Below are 20,876 nucleotides of genomic sequence, written 5' to 3' on the forward strand. Positions count from 1 at the left end.
GTTCGAGCCCCAAATAACAACAACAACAACTTATTATTTGTACAACAACAACAACAACAACAACAATTTTTTATTTGTACCCCGCCCATCTGGCTGGGTTTCCCCAGCCACTCTGGGCAGCTTCCAACAGAGATTAAAAATACGTTAAAATGTCAATTATTAAAAACTTCCCTAAACACGAAAACATGTATAAGATGATGTATAGGTGGTACATAACGCCGGTAAAATTGGAAAAAATATACAAAACAGGTGACAAAATGTGTTGGAAATGCAAGAGCAAGGAGGGCGACTTCTGTCATATGTGGTGGTCATGTGAGGTACTTAGAAAATTTTGGGAATCCATCTATAATGAATTAAAAAAATTTCTTAAATATACCTTCAGTAAAAAACCTGAAGCCTTCCTGCTGGGGATAATCGGAGAGGAAATAAAAAAGGAAGATAAAACACTTTTTCAATATGCAACGGTGGCTGCCAGAACCCTCATAGCACAGTATTGGAAAACCCCAAAAACCCCAACTATAAATGAGTGGCAATCTAAATTATTTGATTATCTAGAATTGGCAAAAATGACACAGAAAATAAGAAACCAAAAAAGTACAAAATTTAATAATGATTGGGATAAATTCAGGGTATACATGGAAATACAGACAAAGGAAAATTAAAAACAATAACAATAATAACAAAAAATATGTAAAAATCACAGTAGGTATGAGACAACGCTTGTGACGCAAAAAGTTTTTTTTTTTTTAAGGAAAAGAAATTGCAGATAGAAAAATAATATAATACTTTCCGAAATCAAGATGAAGGGAAGTCAATCAATGTCACGTGAGTTAATGTAAGTTGATGTGTTTATGCTTTATGCATTTTTATGTTTTTCTTCTTTTCTTTTTCTTTCCTTTTCTTTCCATCCTCGGTTGTGTACTTTGTATGTTTGTTGGCATGTTTGTTGTTTTTGTCAGTTATAACTTAATAAAAAGGAATTAAAAAAAAAAAAAACTTCCCTAAACACTGGGCAAAAAAATTCCTGCATTTCAGGGGGTTGGACTAGATGACCCTGGTGCTCCCTTCCAATTCTGTAATTCTATGATTCTATGAACCATTGCTGGACTAGATGGGCCATTGGCCTGATTCAGAAGACTCTTCTTATGTTCTGAAGAAGGATTTCATGTATAAAATACAAATATATTTGCCTAAAATCCATTGTGATCTTTTGAAAGACCAAATATATTATTTGAATAATGGATTACAATTCTTCATGCCTCCCAACAGAATTGTGTGGGAAAAACTAGAGTTCTCAATGAGCATTTGCTACTTCCTGAAGGAAGTTAACAGTTCCAAATATTTCACTACCAGGAAATTCTTACACCAAGAGCAATGCTTTAACAATTACCGAAGCATAGCAGGAAATTTCGTTGGGTGTTAATATTTAGTTGCCAGTTACAAATGTTTCCACTTGCTTGTAATTTTTCTAAGATTACTCTTCGGATGTAACTTGGCATTCATGCTTGCTTGCTGTAAAATAATCAAGGAAAAACAAACTTTGGATTGCCCCAGGATCCATTTTTAAAAGTATGCTGGGATGATGATGATGATGATGTGAGCAACCATTTCCTTTCCCAGAAAAGGGACGAAGGTACTTAGAACTGTCATAAAAAAATGACTCAAGGGTCACCACGAGGGAGCTGCACATTGAAGAAACTCTAGCTGAACGGAAGAACGAAAAGAAGATAAAGTGTTGGTATATACTTCAAAGCACTGGTGATACAACTGGGCCTGGGAAAGAGGCAAAATGAACTCCTGTAAGCAACTAGTCCCTAAGGATGCTCTGCAGTTTTAAATGAACTTGCCTGGTTCAGACTTTCCAAACTCATTCAGAATGCAGCTATCCTTTACTTTTTACACTTTTACATTTTGTGATACTGTTTTCAGCTTGAAAATTTCATTAAAAATGCATATAAACATAGGAGCATAGGAGGAACGCAGGAAACTGCCTTATACTAAATCAGACCATTAGCCCATCTAGACCAGCATTGTCTCCACTGACTGGCAGCAGATGATGGAGGGGGCACAAAATTCCACAGGTTGATGTGGAAATGCTAGGAACTGGACTTATGAATGAACAAAGTGAAACTGACATGAATCATACGTAGACTGATCCACCCATTCTTAGGTGTCTTGCAGTCCCAGCAGCCAGCTTCTGGAATCTTTCCTTCTGCTGAAGAGTGTTGCACTTTTTATTAATGCCCAGTGTGTTTCGACCAGATTGGACCTTCCACAAGGGCTTTCCTACAATAATAACAGAGGAAGTGTCTGATGGTACTTCAGTTGGTTTTGACCAGGGGCCTGAGGGCCGGATGCGGCCCAATCGGCTTCTCAGTCTGGCCCACGGACGGTCTAGGAATCAGTGTGTTTTTACATGACTAGAATGTTACTTTTATTTAAAATGCATCTCTGGGTTATTTGTGGGGCCTGCCTGGTGTTTGTACATGAGTAGAATGTGTGCTTTTATGTGTGGTCCATCCCCCCCAGTTTATCACTAAACACATAGTTCAATTCTATCATTCAGAGATTTTCCTTATTTTTATTGATGTGTTGCATATGCAAGTATAATCTTTGCAGAGAGATCCTGGGTAAAGGATCAAAGCCGATTAAACCAGGCATGAAATTTGAGCCTGAAACAATTGGATCTAGAAACTGGAAAGAGAACAAATCCCAACATTTCTCTCTCATGCCTCCCTAGACACATTGGTTTGCTCACAGAAAACCAAAGCCATGGATCATATGCCTTGAGGAAAAGAACTTTAGGCAGAGCGCAGACATCTGCTCAAAATTGGCGGAGCATATTTCTTTAAGAAAAAATAATAATTTCAAAGCATGCATTGAAGTTTGTTTGTTTTTAGTGTGCAATAGTTCCACTGCACTTGTGAATTGTTATTTTTGTTAATGTGCATGTCAAAATGACATGCCAAACAGCTGGATATTACATCGCTCAAAACCATTCTTTCGTAAAGCATTATGCAAGAGCAGAGGAAGGGATCCACCAGATCAAGCCAACTAGTGCAAAATCCTGTTTGCTACAGTGACCAGCCGAATAATTCTGAAAAGCCCACAAGTAGGTCATGAAGGCTATAGCCCTTGAACGCTGCTTCTGAACATCATCATCATCATCATCATCATCATCATCATCATCCTGAACATGGAGGTTTTACTAAGCCAGATAGTACTTTCCATGAATTTGCCTGATCACCATCTACTGGCTATCATCACATCTTACAGCAGTGAATTCCACAAGATAATCATGTCCTGTATGGGATCCATTTGCAGGTCAAGGGGCAATGTCTGCCCTGAATCTACTGCAAAAATAAAAATGGGGGGTTCATTTTAGTGCTATCTATCCGCTTTCTCCACCCTGTACATAAATTTACAATTCCGTCCTTCTTTTGTTCTTTCTTAACTTTCTTAATGTTTTTATTTATACACTGCTTTCCCCCCTAACAGGACTCAAGGCACCTTACAGATTAAAAAAAAAAAAAAAAATTAAAAAAACATGGTGCCCTCCAGATGCTGCCGAACTCCCATCATCCCCACCCAGCATGGCAAGGGCTAGGAATGATGGGAGGTGTAGCTTAGCAACATCTAGAGGACACCGCATTCACTATCTCTGCAGTAACCAGTAGCCTATCACAACCAACTGCGGAACCGTACAGGGTCGTTATATAATGCTGCTCTGTATTATCACCCTGTCTAAGCCTAGAGATCCTAAGTCATGGGTAGGCAAACTAAGGCCCGGGGGCTGGATCCGGCCCAATCACCTTCTAAATCCGGCCCACGGACAGTCCGGGAATCAGCGTGTTTTTAAATGAGTAGAATGTGTAAAATGTGTAAAATGCATCTCTGGGTTATTTGTGGGGCCTAGGACTTCATTCATGTCCCCCCAAAAATATAGTCTGGTCCCCCACAAACTCTGAGGGACAGTGGACCGGCCCCCTGCTGAAAAAGTTTGCTCACCCCTGTCCTAAGTCAACTGGGGTTCCATTTGTAGCCCTCCAAATGAATGGTACTTCTTGAAGCTGCCATCCCATTCTACAAAGTGAGCAGAAAGGAGGTCACTGATGATGATATGCAGGCAGACGCGTGGAGAGAAAAGGAGAAAGCTGAGCCCCTTCTTCCAATGTTGCTATAGCAACAGGTCCTATTAGTGTAATTTTTCAAAGAACAGTCTTGCGAATATTCACACCTCCTTGGTGTCCTACTTAACTCAGGTTTCCACTGCCCTGTTCCACCTGGAACTGGTTTCCTGCCCTTTTAAGGCATACTTTATCCACGGGATTTTGCAACTTGATTGGGCAAAAATGTCATTTAGAGAGGATGGGAATGTTCATTTCCCCATCTTGAGTTACACACACACACACAAAAATATTCTTAATGAACGTCATTTTTTTTCATGCCAGTTCACTGAGTCGGCACATGGTATTTTCTTCATTTCATGTCCCTCTGACCTCACTGTTAACAATTACACACCAGCTCACCATGAATATCTATTTGCAACTGATGATAACGCTGTGTGCTTCTGATGGAATGGACTCAAATTCTCAAAAGCTTATGGCATAACAAACATCATAAGCCTGTAAAATGCCACAAGATTCGTTGTTTAGATTTGATTTAGGAGCATTGCAAAGACTCGTTATGAATAATGCAAATTACCCTATCTATGAATCATCCATTGAAGATTGCACAACAGTTCTGAAGCTGATTTCTTTTTTTTTATGTTGACTTAACGTTCAGCTCTAATGCCATTATAATCTAATATTCTCCTTGGTCCATATCGTCATCCAACCTGACTTCCCAAATAATGTAATTCTATTGCCTGGAGAAATAATTAGAAATCGCTGATAGAAGATAGATTTCCAGTGGAAGACTACATTTTTATGTTTTTGTAGCACATCAACATTATTCCACATTAGATGTGTTTGCCATTCTGGGTTGTAAAATCAAGATAATTCACATCCTCTGTTTTTTTCAAATGTAACCCACAGAAGACAGTGTTATTAAAATCCTGCCAATGTTTTCATCTGCTTACAGTGGTCTCCTAAATAAATGGTAAAATTTTCCCATTCTTTCTTATAGTTTTTGTCTTCTTTATTCCTGAGCTTTCCAGTCAGTTTTACCATTTTGCCATAATCCATCAGCCTGGTTTGCCATCCCTTATCTTCTTTCCATCTCTGGGCTAGCAACTTCCATGCAGCTGTTGCATACATAGTCTTTTCTGCTCCTTTGGGATATTGGTGCCTACAATTCCTAATAAAAAAAAGCTTCTGGTTGTTGTTGTTTTCACAAAAGTTATTTTAAAATTTTTTTTCAATTCATTATCTATCATTTCCCAGAAAGGTTTTATTACCTTACATGATCACCACATATGATAAAAGGTACCTTCTTTTTCTTTACATTGATTTCAGTGGTCTACTCTGACCAGAACTTCCTTCTATGCAAATGGATTTCCGGAATTGGTTGGTTAGCGGCTGCTCGGGGTGATGAAATAAGAGCACACAAAACTTTAGAAGGTGGCAGTGAGCAGGCAGAGAGCCTCTTGTTGAGAGTGAGAAAATGAAGGGGATAATCGATAGCAGACAAATGCTGCAGGGAATGTCCTGAAAGCAGTTGACAGTGCTCAGCAGTCTTGATGCAGTCTGCTTAAGCTCACTGAGCCATCTGCTGTTTACAAAATTCAGTAGTAATTACTGGGGAATTTATTATTGCTACAGCTCATATGCAGAGCTTACACGATCCCATCCCTGGGTTTACACTGCAATGGGATTGTTTGGGACAGAACAGTGCCGATGTGTCTGGCCAGTGTTGTTAAATTGTTTAAAATTGGTGGGTTCTTTCTCTGTGCCATGCCAGAAAGGACATTTTTAGGGGCAAGACTGCAAATGACCTTGTTTGCTGTGTTGTATAAGCAACACTTGGTTTGGAGGGAATTAAATGAGTCCTTTGTGTGCATTCAGTTTTGGTTTTCCAACACAAATACTGCTTGAAAGGCAACAAACTAGCCCTTGACCCAAGAGCATGTCCCCTAAATGTCTCTTGTGGGGGGAGTTGTCTTGGATTTAGGTAACCAGAATGATTCAAAGACTTTCCCCAGATATTATATTACTGGGCACTTTGACATCTCCCTCAAAAAGGGGTGCAAGGGGTTGGGCTAGTTTTTGAATGTAAAGTTTGAGAAGGTGTGTTATGTAATGCGGGTGGTGCTGTGGGTTAAACCACAGAGTCTAGGACTTGCCGATCAGAAGGTCGGCGGTGTGAATCCCCGCGACGGGGTGAGCTCCCGTTGCTCAGTCCCAGCTCCTGCCAACCTAGTAGTTCGAAAGCACATCAAAGTGCAAGTAGATAAATAGGTACTGCTCCGGCGGGAAGATATAACAGCGTTTCCGTGTGCTGCTCTGGTTCGCCAGAAGTGGCTTAGTCATGCTGGCCACGTGACCCGGAAGCTGTATGCCGGCTCCCTCGGCCAATAAAGCGAGATGAGCGCCGCAACCCCAGAGTCGGTCACGACTGGACCTAATGGTCAGGGGTCCCTTTACCTTTTATTATGTAACAAATGTACTAGTTCTAGTCCATAGTTCTAGTCCATGGGTAGGCAAACTGAAGCCCGGGGCCCGGATCCAGCCCAATCACCTTCTAAATCCAGCCCGCAGACGGTCCGGGAATCAGCGTGTTTTTACATGAGTAGAATGTGTCCTTTTATTTAAAATGCATCTCTGGATTATTTGTGGGGTATAGAAATTCGTTCACCCCCCCCTCCAAAATATAGCCCAGCCCCCCACAAGGTCTGAGGGACAGTGGACCGGCCCCCTGCTATTCTAGTCTGATTTCACAGTGCCCAAGAAAACATATTATTGAGCTCTCTTTTGAAAAGAAGCTGGAAAAAGGAAGTAAAAAGTTGTAGGAGGCAGAATCCTGGAAGAGGGCACGGCTGAACAGGAGCATTTCATACTGCAACATGGTTTTTCTTTTTGTTTGCAGGTGCAAGTTGTTGCAATATATTTTGCATTCCCCCTCCCCTTTCATGGGAACTGATATGGGGTCAAGTTAGTGTCTCAACTAGTTTAAACAGTGACCCCTAGTGGCAAAACTTGGTGTTAGCTTACCCCATCCCTATGGGAAATGAAGAACAAAGAAGAGATTCAAAACCGTCACCCCACCCCCAGCACCAAGATAATTACAGTGGTACCTCAGGTTACATATGCTTCAGGTTACATACGCTTAAGATTACAGACTCGGCTAACCCAGAAATAGTACCCTGGGTTAAGAACTTTGCTTCAGGATGAGAACAGAAATTGTGAGTGGTGCAGCAGCAGCAGCGGGAGGCCCCATTAGCTAAAGTGGTGCTTCAGGTTAAGAACAGTTTCAGGTTAAGAAACGAATTAAGTACGTAACCAGAGGTACCGCTGTATCTCCAGCACCACCAGAGAAGACTGCTTAGCATACACAACAACAAGCAAAGCAGGAGCCAGAAAAGTTACACCAGGCCAGTCTCAAGTCAATGTGATTTGGTCTCAAGACAATGTGATCCTGTGCTGAATTCAGTACTGCACTCACCTTTAAAAGTTTACAAGTTGGAACAGAAGGCACCTGCTGAATCTTTATTGGAAGAAGATTCCCCAAGACTGGGCCAATGGCATTAAAGGCTTGGCTTTAACAACAATAATAAATCATTTTATTATTTATACCCCGCCCATCTGGCTGGGTTGCCTCAGCCACTCTAGGCAGCTTCCAACAGATATAAAAACAAAATAAAACTTTTTTTAAAAAACCTTCCCCTATACAGGGCTGTCTTCAGGTTTCTTCTAAAAGTTGGGGTGGATCTACAGGCAGGAAAAAACGCTACAAGCCAGAAATTAAATCGTTATAACAAAAGGAAAAAAATGCTATGTAAAATCGCATAGAAGTTTTCTGCTCTACGGCACCCTCTGGTGTTGCATGTTTATAATGTATGCAAAACGCTGTTCTTTGACTAGAGTCCCTGTATAGTTCTTTATCTCCTTGACATCTGATGGGAGGTCGTTCCATGACAAATGAACCTTGTCAACTCAGGGGACAGCCAACAAGGCTCCTGCAGATGATCTGAGTGATCTAGCTGAGATATAAGGGTTCAGGCAGTCCCTCAGGTACCCTAGACCTAAATTGTTCTGGGCATTATGAATTCACACAATGACTTTGAACCTTGATCAGCAGTAAATGGGCAACCGGTGCCGATGTTTTAACAATGGTTGGGCTCTCCACGGAAAAGAAAAATCCAGATTAAATTGGGAAAGAATACAGGCTGGCATGTCGATGAAGACAACAGTAAGCAGATGCTGCAGAAAATCTTAACAGCACCAAATCCACAAGAAGTTGCCCCAAGTCTGCCACCTTCAACTTAAATAAGCCACTCTTCCATCTCTCAAGAAATGTATCTCCCATGAGAGAACTCTATGCTGCTCCCTTAACTAGCACGAGTGCCTTTAGAAAAAAGATGGACAGCTGGTTGAAATAAACAGCAAGTTGCAGCTGGCAATGAAACTTTAATTCTGTTTTGGTTCAGTCACCAGAATACAGAAGTGAAGAGCAGATGTTTGGTATACAGAACAAGAAGCAAATTAAACCTAACTTGACTTTTACCAACACAGTTAGGCTGGAATATGCTTGTGTCACCTTGACGTTGACCCCGTCTGTGCTATAAATTCAAAGCAGTAGGGCACCACTTTAAATAGTCATGGCTACTCCCAAAAAGAATCCTGGGGAATTTAGTTTGTTAAGAGTGCTGAGAGTTGATAGGAAACCCCTGTTCCCCTCACAGAGATGCAATTCTCAAAGTTCCCAAGGAAGAGGGAATTGATTTGTTAAACTGAGAACTCTAGTTCTGAGAGGGGAAACAGCCTCTCCTAAGAACACAGACTTCCCAGGATTCTCTGGAGGAAGCCATGATTGTTTAAAGTGATATGATACTGCTATAAATGTATAGTGCAGATGAGACTCTTGATTATGCCAACAGAGTCTGATTTAAACCAACAGCTCTATTCCTCCACAACAGTGAGAAGTGCTCAAGGTGAAACTTTGAGAAGATTGTGGTACAAGTGTTTGGAAGCTCTTATACCAGGAGATCAGTGAGATCAATGGACAATCTGACTTTGGTGCTGCTTAATGTGTTCTTGGATAAGAAATCTAGATCTTGATCAGAAAGAGCTGTTGAATCACTTACTTTGGGCTTCATGAGCACCAAGAGCTTAGAATTGGAAGGTAACTGCAAAATGCAAATATTGACCAGCGGTATCAAAATGCCCTCTGACAGCAATTAATACAAAACAACGGGCAAATAGGGGACAAAATATAAAAGACCCTTTTGAGAAAATATGGAAACTGCTTACTGACAACACAAAGGTAAAAGGTAATGCACCCTTGAGATCCTCTGGAATATGGATCTTTTGAGCCATCTCGAAACCCTGTAATAAAAAATCTGGCAAAGAAAACCCTGTGAAGAAAATAGAAAGAAGAAAGTATTAAGATCATTCATATGTGTAGCTGCTTAGCTGTTTATTTTATTTTTAATTTGCATCTTCAAAAAGTTAAAAAAGCGTATCTTATAAAAAAAAGACGGTGGCCTTAAAAAATTAAACTGTTCGGCAGATGCCCACAGGTGAAACCTTACATACAAATGGCAAACAGGAAGCATAGAAACCAGGATGTTGGTCTTGATTTGGACTTTGGGTCTTACACAGCAATGACGTTCTTATATTCTCTGTAAAGGAGAAATTGAGGCCTTCAACTATAAGGCACTAGCCTGTATCAGCTTCAGCTTCAGATGAGCCGAAGCTGGTCAAAATCTCAAGGCTTCCGGGTCATGTGGCCAGCATGACTAAGCCGCTTCTGGCGAACCAGAGCAGCCCACGGAAATGCCATTTACCTTCCCACTGGAGTGGTACCTATTTATCTACTTGCACTTTGACGTACTTTGAAACTGCTAGGTGGGCAGGAGCAGGGACCAAGCAACAGGAGCTCTCCCCGTAGTGGGGATTCAAACAGCCAACCTTTTGATCGGCAAGCCCTAGGCTCTGTGGTTTAACCCACAGTGCCACCCGCATCCCTTGCACTATATATAGGAACCCTTTAACTGTGTCTGGGGTATCCTGTGTCAGGTCTGGAGATGCCATGCCTGCAATGGTCTCTCCACATATAGTGCTTCACTTTACCCCGTAGACTGTCATTCAGTCCCATAAACCAGGGGCAGCCAATATGCCTTCCAGATGCCGATGGACTACAACACCCATCCTACTAGACCATTGGCCATGTTGGTTTGGGGATGATGGGACATGGAGTCCAGCAACACCCAGAGAGCACCACGTTGGCTTTTCTGGCTACAGACAAAAGTAGAGAGGTGCACTAGGACACTCTTTTGGGGAGTGCCTAAATCTTCTCCTGGCACTAACCATTCAGAATTAAGCCTGGTCTTGTTCATGACGTCTATTGATCACATTTCTGCTGGGAGTTCCCTGAAGGCAACTGTCCTCTTATTGCATATGAAGATGTCTTATGTTGTGTCCATCTAGCTTTGTATGGTTTTCTTTGAATGCTTGGGAATGAATATGGGGCCTTAAGAACATAAGAAGTGCCTGTTGGGTCCGGCCAATGGCCAATCTATTCTCACGGTGGCCACCCAGGTGCCTACAAGGAATGGGCTTGACCACGAGACTGCAGAGGAAGGCATGTTTGGCACATCTTCACCATGATCAGCTCCCACCCGCAAACCTATGTCCCCACTGTGGAAGGATATGAGGATCCAGAATTGGTCTCCACAGTCACTTATGGACACACTGTTAACACCATATTCATGGAAGACAATCTTACTTAGCTAAGAATGATCACCGAAGAAGAAGAAGAAGAAATTGATGGGAGGGAACAACACACAGTGAAAATATATCCAATGAAGCACCCCAGACTTATTCTTTTGGCTGGCAATGTAAATTCTCAACCTATTGCAACGTATTACGGTGAACTGAAGTTATTTCTTCCATGAAGATCTTAAGAGACATATCATTTAATGTTTGCTGCAACAGAAACAGTTGAGCACGCCGACTTTCAGGGCAGTAATTCAACCAGGATTTCTCCAGAGCCCACAGCTGTGAATCAACCCTGTCATCAGGCGTCAGGGTTACAGCAGCAGCACATGGATTTAGGATAGTGAGTCAGAACAGAGCCTCAGGGCAAAATGCTTCCTGTCTAAACCACAGTATGGATCCCTCAGCTGGGAGTACTGGCAACCTAAGAGTGCCATGCATAGGATGTGCCTGTAATAGACAACTGACAATTGCTGTGAAGGTAAAAAGGGAGAAGTCTAATGGCATCTGCAAAGTGTAACACATTGTAATGAGCTAGATCATGGCTTGTGACATAGACAGAGGACTCATTCACACTGGGGTTTTAAGGTGGGTTTGAAGCTGCTTGTGTTTGTTTCAGTTTTGTGGCATCCACACAATATATTCTTTATCCACATTGCAGCCTGCACTGCCTACCTCATCCCCCATTTGAATTGTCCTGATTTGCAAATAACCTGATAAGGGAAGAAAATCCAGTATAAAGTCACATTACCTGACTGCAGATGCATTGCATTTTTGTAAAATAAAAGAAAAAATGTAACTATAGGAAAAGAATCAAAATATCACCATTTGCAAACATTGATAACTTTAATAGTTGTTTTTTTTTTTTTTTAGAAAAGCACAAATATAACTGTACTTTAACAAAGGCATTTTCACCCTACCCAATTAATAATAATAATAATAATAATAGTATAATATCAATAATTACATGTATAGTGAGGCTCATAAACAACAAGGAGCACTGTAGTAGTGAAAAAGTAGTATACATTTGGTTTGCTTAAACCAGTTCAAGATGTATACAAGATGTTATGCAAACCCCGGGTAAAACACAGAAGCATTCTCAATGTTTTGCCCTCTGTTCAGAAACCCCCGTTATCAAGAACATGTTTTATTACAAGAATAAGTTTCTGTAGAACAATTCATACAAGATAAAAATGGTACAACTGTTGACCTTTCCAAAGAAACCAAGCTGTATAAAGAAAAAGATTATCAGAGAGAGAGAGAGAGAGAGAGAGAGAGAGAATATAAAGATTCCATCACAAGACTCTGGACCGCAAGACCTAGCTCAGGTGAAGGGAACCTCTGATGATGTGGCTTCTCCTGAAGGATCACCTGACAGCAGCAGCACGGTGCTGAAATGATGAACTGGTAGCTGGATCTTGGAGAAACCATTTGAATTTCCCACAACACATTGAGAAGGGGCATTGTTGGAAATAAAAAATGGCCGCTCCAATACTCAAATTGCCTGGCCTGCATCAAATGCTGGGTGAAAAATGTTTAAAGGTAAAGGGGGCCAGGGCAGGTGTGAGTAGAAGGCCCTCCTAGAGTACTAGGCAGCTTCCTCAGCAACCAACATGGTGGCACCACGGCAGTTGGCCACTCTCTAGGCTCAAAGCATCTCAGCTAATGGCATCCAGAAACTCTTCCACCTGCCTTAGTAGTACAGTTGTACCTTGGAAGTTGAACAGAATCCGTTCCGGAAGTCCGTTTGACTGCCAACATGTTCAGAAACCAAAGTGCAGCTTCGGATTGGCTGCAGAAACTCCTGCAGCCAATCAGAAGCCATGGAAACCCCGTTGGACATTCGGGTTGCAAAGAACGTTCCGTGTTTTGATCGTTCGGGAGCCGATTTGTTCGGGAGCCAAGGCGTTTGAGATCCAAGGTACGACTGTATTAGGGTGCTGCAGCCAGAGACTTCATTGGGAGCACATGCTACAGTACAGATGACAGGATTCTTCTTTGTAGTTGAACACCTGTCACGTTAAGACTACTTAAAAAAGCGGAAAGAACATGCTTTGCAAAACTGATGGCTTCTTTTGTGCAAAACCTCACAAACACCTTGATAGCTTTCAGCACATTGCAAAAGAATAGGGAGAGAGAAAGAACATACACTCACCAAAAAAAAGTTCTGCAAAATAGTGAAAAATAAATAGATTAACCACCCACTTACCATAGAACGATCCACATGAGAAATTTACATCAGAATTCTGATTTGTGTCCAGAATCCCAAGAGTGCATAACCTTATGTATGCTTTGCCCCTAACGGGGCTTCCAAGCTCTGAAGGAGAGTAACTGGAGTGCAAAAGAGACACCCAGTTATATCCCATACCAGACTTGTTTGTGGCTATCAAAACAACTGGCTCTACTTCTATATTGATGGCTTCAAAAACAGCCCAGTATTTTACGTTGGTTAAAAATAACAGAGCATTTGCAGATTTATAAAAGGGGCAAATTAATACTGGAAACTTCTCTGCATGAGCAGACTCAGGAGAGCTAAAGAGCCCAAGCTTGCTGTCAGGGGTTCAGGAGCAGAAGCACAGGGAAAAGGGGAGATGGAGAGCGAAGGGGAAGAATCTGAGGGCAGTGTAGGAGAAGATGACAGTAGCCCGAGAGATTCCATGAGCCTCTCCAGCGAATCGGAAGATTCACAGAAGGGGGCGCCAGTGGCCAGGGCAAGGGGATTCCCAAGGGGGACACTCCAGGAGCAAGGGGCCAGCAGGGACTCCCAGAGTAGCAGTTGGAAATCAGGACCAGCTTCCCCACCAGAGCATAGTGGGGGGGGGGAAGAGTCCCAGGTATCGAGGGCAGAGGATTCCACACCAGGGAGTGAAGATAAGTCAGGGCTGGCCACGCCTCCATCGGAGAGCCAGACAACGGAGGGGAGGTCAGATCCGGGCAGTATCCCGGAAGAGGGAAGCAGTGACAGAAGCAGTGTGACAGTCAGGAGGAAGGTAACTGGGTTGGCGCGAGAGGCAAGTTCAAATGTACAGGAGCGCGGGGCAGCAGAGAATGAGGATTGGGAACCGGGTCCTAAAGCCCGCCAGAGACAGGGGGAGGAGTCAGCCGACTCAGCGTCGGAAGAGTCCAGAAAGGGGAAAGCCCCGGCGGGCAGGAGGACCCAGAGGAGGAGAGAACAACGGAAAAGGTGGAGCAGGGCTAGGATCTTAAACTGGTGCCAGAGGGGAGGAGATTCAGACGGGACTTCGCCGGTCTAGGGTTTAAGACGTAGGGCTGCGCGCTGCGGCTTTGGAATGGAAGTTGAACTTCAATAAAGACTTTTGTACATAACGACGATCGGGCGTTGGTCCTCTGTGAGCTGGGACCTAGGGGCAGCTCTGACACTTGCCATCCCCACTGTGTAGTCTCTCCACGCCACTGGAGGTCACTTCTGGAAACAACCCGGTTTGGGGAACACACTGAGAATTGTCCCCACCCAGAAATGGGGGAGACTTACACAGATCAGCACCTGATCATTTCTGTACCAGCAAACCCTGATCTCAGCAAGGTCTGCAGACTCCATACCCTAACACACATACCCTAATACCCATTCTGCAGACTCCATACCCTAACACACATTTTCCGAAGGAAAGGAATAGTGATGATGGCTAAAAGCCATTACATGCAAAGAACAAGTGGGTAGGATTTTAAGTCACCAATGCATCCTAAGAACAATGGCCCATCTAGTCCAGAATTCTGTTTTCCCAGTGGCCGGCCAGATGTTTATTGGAAGCCTGTAAGCAGGGCCTGAATGCAACAGCACAGTCCCCACTTGTGACTCCCAGGAACTGGCACCCAAAGGCATACTGCCTCCAACAGGGTAACACAGACTCAAACTCCATGAATTTGCCTAACCTGCTTTTGAAGGCACTCAAATTGGTGGCCATCATGACTTCCTGTGCTGGTAAATTCCACAGTTTGGCTAAGCACTCACTCACATAGTATTCAAAGTTCATGCACTTAAGATTAAAAGTTTATGCTCTCACTAATAAGAAGCTGCTACAGTGCATGGTTTCATACATTTGTTCCTTATACAGCTGTGGCCATCCATCACAGCATTACAGCGGTACCTTGGTTCCCAAACTTAATCCATTCCAGAAGTCTGCATTCTAAAACCAAGGCGTGCTTTCCCATAGAAAGTACAGTGGTACCTCCGATGTGAATGGGATCCGTTCTGGAGCCCTGTTTGCATCCAGAGCAGAACGCAACCTGCATCTGCGCGTCTGACGTGCACGGGTCATGACTTGCCACTTCTGCGCATGCGTGAGCAGCAAAACCCGGAAGTAACACACTCCGTTACTTCCGGGTCGCCACGGAGCGCAACCGCAACCTGAAGCTACCTTAACCCGAGGTGTAACTGTAATGCAAAATGGATTAATCCGTTCCAGACTTTTAAAAACAACCTCTAAAACAGCAATTTAACATGAATTTTACTATGTAATGAGACCATTGATCCATAAAGTGAAAGCAATAATCAATGTACTGTACTATAAAATAAATAAGACAGTATTGCAGATGATAAAAATAAAAATTATTTTTTTCCCCTTACATGCACTGATGATAGTCATTGTTTGGATAGGGGGTGTTTATCCATTTCTGCAGTCACACAATCAACCAGGAGCTGAACTTAATTCCACACAGTCACAAAAACAAAGTCACAAGCCACAGTCACAAGTCTGTCCCATAAAACGAAGAACAAGTCACAGTCAAAAAACCGAAAAAGTCACACAAACAAAAACACAAAAAATTTGCAAAAACAAAGGCTCCAAATATCACCTCTGTGTTGTGTGGGTGCTTGGGACTCAACAGCTGACTGACTCAACAGGAATCGTCTGATTAGCAGCGGGGGACTCAATTTACAAATGGAATACACTCAACAGGAAGCAGAACATGTTCAGCTTCCAAGGCAAAGCTCACAAATCGAAACATCTACTTCTGGGTTTCCAGTGTTCTACAGTCATACCTCGGGTTGAAGTAGCTTCGGGATAAGTATTTTCGGGTTGCGTGCTGCGGCGACCCGGAAGTAACGGAGTGCATTACTTCTGGGTTTTGCCGCGCATGCGCAGACGGTCAAAATGACATCACACACATGCGCAGAAGCGGCAAATCGTGACCCGCACACATGCAGACACGGGTTGCGTTCGCTTCTGGATGCGAACAGGGCTCCGGAACGGATCCCGTTCGCATCCAGAGGTACCACTGTATTTCCAAGTTGTTCATAAACTAAGCTGTTCTAAAACCAAGGTACCACTGTACTAGAAATGGGTAGCTCTTCATTATCTAAGCAAAGAGATGCAGATTCAAACTGTGAGAACTCTAAATGCAAAATTAATTTTTTCCAAAGGGTTTTTTTTCTTCTTTTTTTAACTGAATTCATTTCACAGACCCTCCACTTCTGTGATTACCTGCAGGACACTGAACAAAATTACATTATCTGATGTGAAAAACAGAACTGCTTTACACATTAATAACTCCCCTGCAGGAAAATGTGGAGAGGTTATTAAGATCTTGAATATCTCTAGGATACCGCAGAGGATGCATTCATAGGAGGGAAAAACACACAACAAATCACTGAACTAGGATGGTCAATTTTATTTGTCCCTTCCTAAGTCCATTAATTTCAACAATTCTCCTCTGAGTAGAATTTAGTCAGATATAACCCTTTGATAGCTTTTCCTCAGTTTGTCTAATTGTACAGCCATTCATGTTGACGGCCCTCACTGCCTCTTGTGGGAAGCAGCAGTTTGGTCTTAAATCAGTAATCGAGTTTTGTGAGACCATTACTAATAATATTAGCAAACCGTGAATATGGAAAATATGGGGTGGAGAGAACTACTTCTCTGCCTTGTTTTCTGAAAACAGTACACTCATGCAATGCAATTACATCTCTCGCTCTTTAAAAAGACAGCCTGGTTCTTTTCTCCACAATTTGTTTTAGTCTGCTCTTTTTTTCCAAGGCTGAATGTTCTTTTAAAATTTGGTCTAGTCCGTCGGCAAACAAACACAAACACTGTTAATTGCACTTAGATTAAAACCCACAAATTAGCTCAAGCGAAGCATTGTTATCAGCAAATTCATCAAGCAGCACAGGGAGCCCACTGGGTAAAAATAAAATAAAATAAGTACAATTGTGTGTAACCATGGTGAAATGGTTTTCTCTCTTCTTGACGGTGCAAAGTTTGTTTTCGCTGCAAAAATGTGCCAGAGCTGCTGAAACTCCTATGAATATCTAATCAATCTAATCATGAAGCTAGCAATAGGCTTGCAACAAAACAAAAAAGCACTCAGGAGCGTGAAACTAAAGTCATTTAGTTTTCATTAGTGGTTTGGAATGGGAAGTGACGGGGGAGGGGTGAATTGGGAAAATTTGCGTTTGAGCAGTAGACTCACAGAATCGAAGAGTTGGAAGGGATCCTGAGGGTGATCTAGTCCTATTTTCTGCAATGAAGGAATCTCAACACTCAGTCTCCCATCCAATTTGAAACCAGACCAGACCCTGCTTAGCTTTGCAAAGGTGCTGCTTGAACAAATGATGACTGATGACTTGATGGAAAATAACGGTAAGGCAAGAAAAGATGTATTGCTAGTCAACTGTTTGAAAGGTAGGCCTGATGTATAAATGGGGGGAGGGGGAGTTAGACGATGCCTATAAATATTCACTAGCCAGAATTGATATTTTCCTTCCACTGATACCTCTTCCATCATTTTTAGAGGTTTAACTGCATCCTCCATCTTTATCTCTGCAGTTATTTATGACAGAAGTTTCCCGGTCCAGTCCTATGAGCATTTTTTCTCACAATGTACAATCCCAGGAAGATATGTGCACAGGATTGCAGCCTCTGACCCTGCCTTCCATGAAACAACCACAGTGCAATGATCTCGAGAATCAGGCCATTGCTTATTAATAGCTTATTCTTCACAGCATTTCCAAATGCAACACAGGAAATGTTCACCAAGATTTATACATCCACTTTTGGAAACACTGAAATATTTGACTGCAAAAAATGATAATAAATAAAAACACAAAGTGAACTTTCATAGCATTTGTCATGATTATCTTTTTATATGACATGCTAACTGAAACCATGTTGCTAATGCAGGGAGAATGCTCATTAACCTGCTTATAACAACAGCCACTCAAGTGTGCAGAACCAAAAAGTTGGCCAGAAAAATAATACAGATGCTCTTGAGGAATAATCACATAAGGTCTGAAATGTGGGGTGAGCTTTGGGAATGGGAAGAGGTAGAAGACATATAAGCAGTACAAACGATGGCTTGGAACTGGGGCAGAGAACCTTTGGCCAGGAGTGTAGTGACAAATTTAGAAGTGCAGGTCCCTTCCTGCTAGTCCTAGCCATGCCCCCTCTCAGCTATATCCCTTCTACAATTATATAACCTTCTATAATATTAATTTTTTAGAACTACCATTTTCTATACATGTCCACAGGCAAATGATTTGGAGTGTTCCAGTATCTTCTTTCAGAGTGACTTGAGTTGTGTGTTTTTTCCCCATGAAGTTTGATTTCACAACATTCTACTGAAACTGAAGCACCTTGTGTTCTTGGTGTCCCTAAATGCTTAGCTTGAGAGCATACAGAGGCTACAAAAGCTCCCCTTTCATGCTGACTGGGTGACTCTAGGACACTGGAGGCAGGGACCCTACAAGAGGAATGGTAACAGACTGGTGACATCTCCATGGGCCACTACACCACTCCCTTTGGACCTCTATGTGCTGCAGTAGTGACGCTGATAACCAGCCATCACTGTCTGATTGCTCTTTGACTGTGTCTGACAAGCAAGCAGGAGGGAGCAACGATGACTCAGAGGAGAAGTAGCAGGTGGCAACCACGGCAGTGAGTGTAGAGCAGTGAGTGGACAATTGGAGCCCTCCATATGGTGCTGGACTACAGCTCCCATCATCCCCGTCTATTGCCCATGCTGGCTGGGTCTGCTGGAAACTGGAACCACAAGAATAGGTTCTCTATCCCTGGTTTAGAACAACAGCAAAAAAGAGGCCTTCTCCCAATTCCCTTTGACATGAGTTTTTATACAAATATCTCTATGGACCTGGTGAACGAGTGGCATTGGTTTCTGAGCCACACACACACAATAACATCTCATTCTGTTCTAGACCATCACAGACTTTGGTCAATGCAGCTGGGTTAGAAGACATCAGAATCTCCCTCTGTGCATGAGAGAGTGGCTTTGGGGCTGTCACCACTATGTTTCCCCATGTAACCAAGAATATCTATTAATATTGTTGCAAGCCTCTATTTCATTATCAGATCCTGAACTTCCACCATGTTATCCTTCCAGACCCAGGGTTTTCAGATTTTTGCAACTGGATCGTACAACTTTCTAGACACCTGAGTCGTTTTCTTTCACCGGCAGAACGAACTGCTAGGAAAGTAACCATATCTACAAAACTAATTGAAATATTTCAATGTGCCTTTGGAATGGACAACAAAAAAGGGGGACTCTCCACATGCTGCCTTGCCAGAACCTTCCTGCCATTTTAAAATAAAAATTCAAACCAGTTCTGCATGTCTACTTGTCCAGTGCCTACGGAGGGCAAGGAAAGATATTGCTGCAGAACCTGAGGAGGCAGGTATTCATGTACAAAGCTCCAATTCAGGAGTAATTAGATACTTAAAACCATAGAGAAATGAGATAAGCAACAAATTCACTAGCCAGCAAGCATCAGAGCCCTTGGTGAGCAAACTTGCCTTTTCTTTTGTGTGCGTTGCAGTTTGCATTATGGGGAAAGGCCGTAGCTCCGTCATGAAGCCTCTGCTTTGCATTCAGGTCTCAGGATCAGTCCCTGACACCTCCAGATAGGAGACGGGGAAAAGTCCCTCTATCTGAAATCCTGGAGATCTGCTGAGTCAGTAAGACAATAGCGAGCTAGATGGACCAATGAGATGCTTCCTCCCCACATCACTTACAAAGGACTTCAAGGGTGGCTCCCCCCCCCCATTTATCTTTTGGTCACCTATTGGTTAAGCTTGTTCTTAGCTAACAAGGGTCTACCTACAAATATTTAAAAAGATTTACATTTGTATATAGGCATGTGCGCATATATATATCTACATACATACACACACTCTGCGCTGATGAAACAGCAACTGTCCACCTTCCCAAGCTGTTGTCCTTTCTTCTCAGAACGTGAAGGCATACACAACTCCGACAACAACTATGTTTCCAATTGTGGCTATAATTGCAATCCATAACAAAATGGCGTCGTTTGAAGAACGGGAGGCATCTTCAGGCTGGTTCGGCATCGAAGCAGCTGCGTGGACGTTGGCGGAGGAATTAAACAAGGAGTATTCCGTACTAAAGTCCTCGTTGGGCGAATCCATGAAGGCTCCTCCCATAACTGGAAGCTGTGGAAGAAGAATTTAGAACATTAGGGTCAAGAATTGGAGGAAGAGGTCCATAAATAGATACTTGTTTGCTGTCCTCCAGGTGCCATTGGACTACAACTTCCATCATTTGCTGTTTGTGGTGGAGTCCAGCAATATCTGGTGATATAATAGTGAGGATTGCAAAAATATACTTTTAAGAGAGGTGTAAGATGATTTGCACATTTTCATGAAAAATAAATGCTATGGGTGTTTCTGTTTTGCAGTGACTTTACACAAGCATTTCTTTGTAGGAGGGTAAGAAAACTGTACGTGCTTCTGGTTCTGAGCCTTAAAGCGAATACTTTAAAACTTGAAGACCACAGTGCACAGAGTTTAGCAGGGCCTGCCTCTTTATGGACTGTGTCACATGGTGTTCCAAAAGGACTCCTAACATGCAGGTGATGGGTTTCAAATGTGTTATAGTAGAGGTGCATGAAGTGAGGCATACCTTCCAAGAGCCCTGGGAAAAAACGGCCATCCCATTTTTTCACACAAGATCTTGGCGGCCATTTTGGGTACTGTGGTCTCATGTGCTTTTGCCCTGAAAAAGTGTTTCCTT

General features: G+C 42.6%; 1 protein-coding gene and 1 long non-coding RNA gene across 2 annotated transcripts in view; one reads left to right on the plus strand and one right to left on the minus strand.

Annotated features, from left to right (window-relative positions):
* Positions 1-14,965: 14,965 nt before the first annotated feature.
* Positions 14,966-16,276, plus strand: LOC307200901. The gene is made up of 2 exons (XR_013832470.1): positions 14,966-15,060; positions 16,158-16,276. It is a non-coding gene; the product is annotated as an uncharacterized lncRNA (long non-coding RNA).
* A 3,558-nt stretch (positions 16,277-19,834) lies between these two features.
* Positions 19,835-20,876, minus strand: part of LOC307200755 (uncharacterized protein C14orf132) — a 36,594-nt gene continuing 35,552 nt past the window's right edge. The window contains exon 2 of the mRNA XM_079949637.1: positions 19,835-20,296. Coding sequence (XP_079805763.1) covers positions 20,072-20,296 — 225 coding nt within the window. The 3' untranslated portion in view covers positions 19,835-20,071. The remainder of the gene's footprint in view (positions 20,297-20,876) is intronic.

Source organism: Podarcis cretensis, assembly GCF_951804945.1.
Source record: "Podarcis cretensis genome assembly, chromosome: 1".
Lineage (NCBI taxonomy): Eukaryota > Metazoa > Chordata > Lepidosauria > Squamata > Lacertidae > Podarcis > Podarcis cretensis.